Source organism: Austrofundulus limnaeus, unplaced genomic scaffold (assembly GCF_001266775.1).
Source record: "Austrofundulus limnaeus strain Quisiro unplaced genomic scaffold, Austrofundulus_limnaeus-1.0 Scaffold160, whole genome shotgun sequence".
NCBI lineage: Eukaryota > Metazoa > Chordata > Actinopteri > Cyprinodontiformes > Rivulidae > Austrofundulus > Austrofundulus limnaeus.
The window spans coordinates 694,789-704,666 of record NW_013952562.1 but is presented as its reverse complement, the minus strand read 5'-3'; the positions used below and the strand labels follow the sequence as shown (position 1 = coordinate 704,666).

Here is a 9,878-nt window from a genome sequence, read left to right as displayed (position 1 = left end):
TTCACATACTGCTGTCATATTGCTTTTTTTGTGAATAACACTGTAAAGTACACCACACAGATATATCCTGGTAAAGTGAAGTATAATGTGCATCTTTCTGTATATTGTGCACTATGTGTAAATTATATGTAACTGTACAATGTTAATACCGGAGAGACACAAACAGCCAGAAACAAATTCCTTGTGTCTGTCAGCTTGACCAATAAACCTGATTCTGATTATCTGAATCAGGTGTACCRAGGCAGGGTAACAACAAAAACATGCAGGACAGTGGGTGTCACCCTAACCCTAAACCCCAACCCGAAAACAACATTTGAAATTATGAGACACAGGCTTTGGGCCCTATGGAGCCRTGGGTACTCTTAAGGTAGTATATTTTGACAAAATGGGTCTCAGAAGGAAAAGATGCTACATTGCAAACACACTTACACAAACTTGGACAAAAAAAGAAAGAAAGAAAATGCCTTGGCTTTTTAGATGTGAGCAAAAACAGAGCGTGTAAAGGAGTGTTTGTTCTGCCAGAGATTAAAACTGGTCTTAAATTAAATGACTGTTTATTACAGATTAATCAAGATCTTATTTTTGGTCCAAATTTTCAACAAATCTCAGAATTAGAGTAGTTTTATCCTGAGTGRACTAAGCTGATTGCTGGAAGAAAGATTAGAGCTTCTCTGGGATAAATCTGAGGTTTAAATTAAACATCCCAGGAGGCAGCTTTAACATTAAATGTGTTTTTTAAGAAAGCACACAGACTATTTAACATTTGTCAATGAAAATCAACAAATATCACCTAATGAAGATGTTCTTCTGGACAGAAGTGACTAYTGAACTGTATTTAAACACGTTTTTATTTTTTCTCTCTTTATCTGGACATTTTTGGCATTTAATGGGAACCTGTTATGAAAAATTTAATTTTTACATGTTTTTATACCTCAATTTGGGTCTGCACTGCTTCCAGAAACAGTCCAAGTGCCAAAAAATTACTCCCAGATGTTTTTTGGCAATGTGTAAATGTTTTGTTGGTGTCAGCAAATGAGCTGTTTCAAAAACTTGTGGATTGTTACATCATAATCTAGGTAACCCAGCAACGCCCAGCCCCTCACCTGGTAACCTAAGCGTAGACTCCACCCACTTCAGGAAGCCCACGTTAGTTCTGCTGTTTTAACAACAGTCATGGAGAACAGAGATGCGTGGCCTAAGTTTATTTCATTTTGATGGCAATGTCCCTGCGAGATTGCCAAAGAAAGTTGTAGTTTGTGCAAACAATTTCATGATGGACTCCGCTGAAAACATCTACCAGCGCACAGCAGGATTTACCCAAGGACTTTCAATTGAAGGAAAATTCATCACAAATCTGCAGATGATGGTGGTAAGTGATGTGTTGTGTGTTTAGTGTTGCTTTTGCTTTGGTATGAACATGATTTGTCATTTAACACAAACTAATGCTGAACAACAGCGCATGGGGATTTGTGTTGGAGGTGGCTGCAGCCTGGAGATTTTAATGCCACAGCACTCATCTCATGACACAGGAGCAGATACTGTAGTCTGTCCCTAYCAAGCCCTTGCCTTGGGTGGCCCATTYACTGCTGTTGTACCATTGTACATTTGCTTGTACTAGTAGCCAYTTTCATGTATCTGAAGTTCTAACATAAATGCTGTGTTGGGAGGGCGGAGCTAAYGTAAACAAAAGGTTGRGAGGGCGTTGCCAACTGCAGCTTATTTGCATAAACAGCTCGTTCTGAAGGGAGCTCAGAAGGCAGAACTGAAAAGATGAAATCTCATTCTCTGAAAATGATTTTGTGTATTAAATCYAACAAACACCAACTTGGGACCAGAAAGTCACAGGTTTGAGTCGCCATGTCAAGCCATGCCCACATGTCATGGTGTGAAAGACACCCAACCCCTCCCTGGGTGCTCACATAACTGCCTGCTGCTACACTTGGATGTTTCTCATGTGTGATGGGTCAAACGCAGAGCACAAATTTCATAGATGACAAATCCATGATAGGTCTCCTTTAACTGCTTCTGTGTACTTTATCAAATTTTAACAATTCAAATAACAAAATATTCAACTCAATCAAGACCTTCCACCTATGACTTTTTTTCTTTGTGTATTTCATAATTTTTGAAATACCAGATTAATTTAGCCATTTTTGCCACTGAAATGATCCAATTCTTCAAATCCTTCAAAGACTTTGTGCTTTTTGAAGGATAGCTACTTCAACACACTTCCTCCTGAAATAATTAAAACTTTAAACTAGTGAAAAAGTGTTTGGCTTTCACAACATGGTTCAGGTTTTAATATGTTGTATTCTTTTGTAAAACTTTTTTTTATTTGCAATTTTGCAATTTTAGGTTCCAGTAAGCATTTAATTTCAGGTACTGAACATGCTCAAGGTATTAAACTAGGTTTATTCAACATTTATTATTCATGTCGCATTTTCAAATACTCTACTTGTTAAGATAATTTTCTTAATGCAATAATAAATGGCACCTCTGTGACAAATAATTTCATTTGTTATGCATAAAGTAACATATACCAGTTTATCTGCTAGTGCTCATAACTTTACAGTTTTATGTATACGTGGCACTTTTTACAGTAAAAATAACAATTAATGTGGTATCAGTGGCCCTGTGATGGACTTGCGACCTGTCCAGGGTGTACCCCGCCCCTCGCACTGTGACTGCTGGATATGGGCACCAGTGACCCCCAGTGACCCTGAAAGGAATGAGCGGGTAAAGATAATGGATGGATGGATGGATGGAGGTATCAGTGAACCAACAATATTTAACAGTTTGTATGGCTATTAGTAAAATATAAAAACATCAAATAAACTAAACCTTGGCTAATTAGGTACATTGCTAAAAACAAACTCCACAGGAGCTGCTGTAGGTTATATTATGTTAAATTTATTTAAAAAGTGGGTATTTATAATGAGTGARGAGGTTTTGTTTAAAAAAATTGCACAATGTTGTTCTCTAGCCTCATCTGTTCATTGACATACTGCAGTATTTAAAAGTTTTGCTGTAGTCTGCAGCACAAACACAAGTCTGCAATCTATCAATGCTGTCGTTATGTCTCTCCTGCTTGGAGCCATAAGTTGAAGTTGGGCCTATGACATCATAGTGTTCAAAAAGTTGTGTTCAGGCTCTCAGTTCAAAAATGCAAGGGTGGCCTTTAAAGATCCCCTCAAACTGCCCACGTAGCAAAATAAGTCTGGCCCAGTTTTGGTCACACACTGCACAAACACTTGGCCCAGATAAACCAAAAGGATGACTGCCCTTTAGTGGATCAGATTTGATTTGCCAGAGGTGGTCCATGCATGGGCCAAAACCACATAAACAAAACCCCAATTAGGCCAGTTGTGGGATGCCATCTTTAAAAAGGTGCCATCATTGCCAGACCTGGTCCACATCCTGTTGAAAAACCACTTGTCATGCCAGCAGTAAGCCAGCAGTGCCAGTTTGACACCAGACCTGGGCCACACCTGTTTGCTATATGGGTGGGATCCATTTTTGTAAAACAGAGTTGCTAATATGCCATTTTCTTGTGGTAGTAAGACTGAAACATTAAACAAACTTTTAAAGAATCACAAAAACATGCTTCCATGTGGACATGACTTTAGATTATTGCAAACCTATGTGGGAATTTTGGGCATTAGATGCATGGCATCGTTCAATTTTTTCTTTCCAAATTGTCACTCGGTGACATCCTCCTCCAGGATTATGAACTCAAGCCATGTTAATAACAACCACTTAACTGCATTAGTTTAACTAGTCCGGATCAGGAGTGACTCCTGCTTTTATCTACATAATTCCTACATGTGAAAAAGGCAGGTTTGGTTTTAATGTTTTAACTGATCGTTGCAGGTTCACATTAGAAATTTTAACAACTGTAACAATGCCGGAGATCATAAACTTACAGCATATAGCTAAAGCTCTATGAAGTGTTTATAGGTTGTTTTGTAAAATCAAAACCTTTTCTTTTTCACCATGATCTTGTTCATTGATGGGGGTAGACCGTGTTAGACTCTTGCCAGAAGGTGCTGTTGCTACTCACTCAGACAAACATTGTCGTGGAAAAAAGTGAGGAAGTCGCTGCATTGTTCCCTGTGGTTGCCACTTGCTGCGCAGGAGCACCAGGGTTCCACGTTGGATGTGGAGTTGTCAAGGTAGTTGGGGGTTATTGTGCTTCCTGTAGAGGGTAGAAGAGGGGGGTACCAGGGCAGTTCTGCTTGTTAACAAGCTTCTCTGAGCAAAACAGATTCTCACATTAGTATAATGACTGAATCTGACCTTAGGTTAGCTCACATTAACAGAATGCGATCGCGGTATGTGATTTAGTTGAACTGAACTGAAGATTCAATGTTTTTAGATTTTTCCTGTTGTTCAGACCCTCCCACCTGCTGTGGAGCTTCTTTCTGAAGAACGTTTTAACTGTAAACTCCTCCAAAAATGTGCAGCTTTTAAAGGGATGTGAACAAAAAAGTTAACTTTGGAGTTTAACATCATTATTTTCTGCACATGTAAAAAAGTGGGCAATCCAGTAACGATAACCAATGTCAAAAGAATGCTTGTGAGTCTTTTTCTGTATATCTGTTTTAAATAGACTGACACGCTTTTAATGAAACAATCAGTAAGTAATCATTGGAAATCCAGCCACAAGTGATTAAGTTTTGGAGTCAACTCCAAAATAGATAAATACATTTGAATGAGTTGTATTTTATGCTTTTAGAAAACAACACTTCTGAGTCTCTTGTTCCTAAAGATCAATCACTGCAGCTTAGCACTCTGTCTGCTTTCTCCTCAGCTCCCCACTAACTGAAATAATGTTCTCATTATTGCATGTTTAACGTGAATAGTTTTTAAGTACTGTTTTGTGCTCTTTTGATAAAAAAAACAAAACAAAACTATCGAAAGTACAATAGTTTTGTTGTGTGTGTCTGCACGCTCCAGCTCATTATTATGTTGGGGATAATGCTCTCAAAATAGCAGTCAATAGTTGTAATTGCACTACTTATAATGACCAAGTGCACAGTAGCTACATTAATCAGCGCTCCATCGATCGCTGAAGCAGGCCTCTTTCTTTTGAGTCTCTTTCAGGGCACTTGTCAGTTTTATGCCGTCTTCTCTCTAAAACCTTTTTAGTTCCTGGACCATAACGCAGGGCGGGTGAGCCAGAGCTGGAGGATCAGTACTTACCTATCAAGCCGGTGTATGCGAGGAGACATGCTCCGTAATTCTCCTGCTTGCAGCCACTGGTGCTTTGCTCAGAGGGTTGGCAGTCATATTGGAACTGTGCCCAGCGAGACCTGTGGGAGCAATAAGATGTCATCCATCTTTGAAATACTTGGCTGCTTCATGTGTTGTGATGCTCAGAGGTGTCAAGCACAGGTACTTTGTCTTTGCAACAGGATGTAGATTTAAACCACACAATGCTTATGTAAATATATAATCCAATAACAACTGTCTTCATTCTACAAAATCTCCCACTCTGCAGCCCTTCAACCTCAAAACAAAAACAAAAAACAGTCAACAGGCAATATCTCACTGGGCTACAATTGATGGAGACTAGTTGGTAACTTTTGTATTGTGAGAAAGTTGTGTTTTCGACTAAGCAACCAGCAAACCATGAAGCTGCTTATTAAACTGTCATCTTTTTGTGTCGAAAACTTGTAAAGCTACATTTGTGGCCGTGCACATTATTTTGTCGTCCACCTCCGAACACGTCAGGATCACTGCGGTTTGTTTTGTTCCCACCTCGTCAGTTGATTCCAGTTATGAGCTAATCTGACAGAGTTCACCTCTGAAATAAAGAGAGGTAAATCTCAACCAGTTTTTCACCCACATGGTTTTAAAGCTGAACATTTGCTGAACAGATTTTTTTTTTCTGCCAGACGAGAACTTCGAAACACGTTTCAAAAATATATCTCCAGTGCTCCTGAAATGCATTGGTGACAGTCACGACACACTTTAAGTAGGTTTTAGCACAAGTTCTTTAACATGTTTAAAACACCAGCTGCAGCACAAATGTTTCTGCAACATCAGCAAATAAATTGAGAGTCACTGAATATCACAAGATGTTCTGGAGACTAGTTCAGCAACTAGTTGAAGTAAAGTGAGATGCCACCTGTAAGCCAGTATTTCACATTGCTGTGTCAAATTGCAAATGGCATTCACAAGGAAATTTCCAAAATGTCTGAAAATGTTTGCAGTTCTCATTCTCCTTGAATGAGTCTTTAAAAAGTCTCAAAGTTATAGCAGGCAAATTGAATTTTTTCTCAAAATCCTCTCAAACTAGTTTCTGCAAAATTGTGGGAATAAAAACTGTACAAGGCAGACATGGTTATCATTTAAAAGTGTAAATTTTACGTCATATTCAGCAAGTAAAAACGTRTGCTGAACTGCAGAGTGGCTTGGAAAATTTAAGATTTACTGAAAAAATTTTTTAAAGGTCCTCATTAGGAGCTAACAGAATTGCCGTGTTAGGTCTATTCACAGTTGCCTCTAAGTGAGCTGGCGTTCCAGTTACAATGAGAATGGTGRCCTTGTTATGTTTTACTGAAAGGCTTTTTTTAAAGAGTACTCTCTGGCATTCATATTTCTGACGGATACTACTGCTTAGAACAGTCTTTCCTGGGATTTTGAARATGATTTTGCAATAAATTGATAAAAATCAACAAGCTGGGTTCACCTGTCTCTCTTAAATGAGACATRTCACATTTAAATCCTTTGCTTTCACATTTAAATCATTCAGATGGGGTCTCTATGAAGTGGAACTGCAATGATTTGGTCTGAATTCCTCCTTATTGTAACTCCACAAGCCCTTCTTTCACCCCTTTTCTGAGGTGGGTCTCAAAGCAACTCTGTCTCTTTGATGTATTTTTAAATCCAAATGGAGGTGCTTCACATCCCGCCCCCCTCCAGCTTCCAGACCGGTTCATTCTAGTTTGATAGAGGGGCAGGAACTTTATAATTTACAAATTTATTAAAAGATGTCAACAATGGAAGACTTGTCCATCCAGCCTTTCCTGTTGGGTCCAGAGTCTGACCCAGAGCCAGAGGAGCATGAAGATGACCAAATTGAAGTTGGTAAGTCCAAACCTTATTTGGCAGTTCTGACACAAATACTGAGATGTAACATTTCAGAAAAGGTCATATGAAATAGAGAAAACTGAATGCATTGAAAATATGTCCTAAAATGAACATATGGGTTATCTATGCAGCACCAAGAGACTAAATTCAAACTTATAGACTGCAGAATGGGGCAGGTCGGGTCAGACGTAAATACCATATTTGGAAATGGCACTTTTGCACTCCAGAAATGAAAATGGCACTATTTACTATACTAGCTACTGTATTTGTTTATTTATTTATTTTTGTGGAGGAGTGGTTAGGGGAGTCATCCTGTAACCGGAAGGTTGCCAGTCCGATTCCCCATTCCAGCCATCTCAGTTGTTGTGTCCTTGGGCAAGACACTTCACCTGCCTTGCCTACTGATGGTGGTCAGATGGTCCGGTGGCACTGGTGCATGGCAGCCTCGCTTCTGTCAGTGTGCCCCAGGGCAGCTGTGGCTACAATGTAGCTCACCACTGTGACTGTGTGTGAATGGGTGGAAGAGCTTTGGTGTCCGGGACTTGATAAAGCGCGATATAAGTTCAAGACATTTACCATTAATTAAATACTTAATTACTTAATTAAATCTTTATTTATTCTGGCCATTGTCAAAACATAAAAGCTATGAAGCAACAAATCTAAAAATAAACTATCGTAGGTTATTTTCTTTCCTTGTATTCCTCATTGTTGAACACTATCTTTACATTGTTATATGAAGCATATGAAAAATGGATAGGAATCTCTAGTTTCATAAAACAGGAAAACTGGAACTTGAAGTCACAGCAGGTTCCATGGAACAATGTTGGATTGCCATGACAACAGTGTTAAACTTTTGGTTTGACAAAAATAAAAAGTCAGTTTTTTTGTTTTTGGAATATGAAAATCGAACATCCATCCATTTTTTGTTATTTATGATCTGTTTTTAAAACGAAAAAAAAAAAAAAACATAACCAAAACAGTGCATTTGCTTCTTTAAAGCATTTGTAAGTGATCATGGAAATGGTGTCCTCTTTATTTCAAAAGAGCCATGGTGCCATTTCCAAACATGGTATGGGTCTTTCTGCACTCCTAGAAACTCCAAGTGCACAAAAAAAAAATGCATTTAACAGCTAAAAATGGATTATGCATGTCCTCTTTAATTGATATATTTTTTGCCATAACAGAGAGAAGCTGTTGATAAACTGTTTCTCCATAACAGCTTTGTGATGATGCTTGGATGACACCATCTTTACACAAAATGTCTGAACTGTTTCATGACTATCACAAGAAATTCTTGATTTACTGTAAAATCAAACCAAATAATAATGATAGTTTATCAGACATTTATGCATTGTTTGCACAACATGTGTAAATGTGTTGTAAGCACAAATTTAGCCAAACTGCACCAGAACATAGATGTATTTTCTTTTATTTGCCATCATCTCTCCAACATTCACAACCAAGCAAATAACTGGTTTTAGTAACACCTTTTAGTAAACTTAACCTGCTGCTATTGTTCTTGTCTCTTTCTTCAGGCAGTTTTTGCAGAAGGCTACAAGGCTGTAAAGTCTCGGTGACGAACAAAAAGAGTTCCTGGTTTTACTCTTTAAATAGTGTGGCTGATGCCTGGCAGGTGTGGCAGCAAGGAGATTAGACAGATATGAATGTTCTTTATAAGTACTTCTTCCCACAGACGCTACGCCTTTTCCTCTTTACCTTTTCAGACAGCGACCCAGACATCTACCCTTATAACCATCATCATCATACAAGGCTATCGTGCCATCAGATCGCATCACTGGCCACCCATCTACGAGGATTTGCAACAGGATCCCCTCAGGGCACCACAACTCTCTGTTCTGTCCTCATTTGTCATGTCACTGTAATGATGTGCACACACACACCCATAAAAAACAAAAACGCACAGGCTTTGCAGTAAGTGAAGGCAGCCTATGYGGGCGGCCAGAGTTAATGCCAGCTGACTGGTGCAGGATTACTGGGCTGTGCAGGGACCTTGAGATGCTCCATTCATTGAAGCAGCGATAGAGAATAATGCCTGATCGATAGCCATGACAGATGAAGTCCTTTGTCTTTTTGACATTTGAAAAGAAACTAGATTAAATGCTAGCGACCATTTGCTGACAGAAAGGGAAGGTTGATGGGATGGGCGTGAAAACTTCACATTAAGAGACACCCTGTATGCATTCTAATGCATATGTTTGTCTAAATTAGGCTTAATTGTTGGCTCCAGATCAAACGATTTGGAATTCATTAAAGTTTGAAGGACATTTTTGTTTTTTTTAAGCGTCTCTCATAAACAGGTATTTAATCTGAAATAAACACTGGGGTAGTTTTTCTTGTAGTTTGGAATCATTTTCAGTAAAATGCTTACAGGTTCTGTCAAATATCGTCAGAGCATCTCAGGCATTCAAGCGAAATCCAAGTAATGATAGATGTTTATGACTATTTTTACCAGTCTGCTTCCCTCAGAAAATGAATTTAGAATTTAATTAAACTGCATAAACACATTTGATGGGTGTCACAACTGAATTATATCCTATGACAAAAAACAACTGAAGCAATGTCCAGGTCTGAACCATAATAATTAAAAATAAAACTGGTCCAATTTGAACTGTCTTTAACATAAACGTGTACTCTATGTGAGTACAGTGTTGGTGGATGTGGGCCGTGAAAGAATTAATATGGCCTAGATCAGTGGTTCCCAAACTTTTTATCTTCTGACCCACGAAATATCCATGGCAAAAACTTGTGACCCCAAATATTAC

General features: G+C 38.6%; 1 protein-coding gene across 1 annotated transcript in view; it reads right to left on the bottom strand.

The window, feature by feature from the left end:
- The window catches only part of gfra4a (GDNF family receptor alpha 4a), a 228,059-nt gene that overhangs the window by 25,572 nt on the left and 192,609 nt on the right, over positions 1-9,878 (bottom strand). Inside the window, exons 6-7 of the mRNA XM_014017074.1 lie at positions 5,203-5,312; positions 4,061-4,195 (exon numbers count right to left, since the gene is read on the bottom strand). Of these exons, the coding sequence (XP_013872528.1) occupies positions 4,061-4,195; positions 5,203-5,312 (245 nt within the window). The remainder of the gene's footprint in view (positions 1-4,060; positions 4,196-5,202; positions 5,313-9,878) is intronic.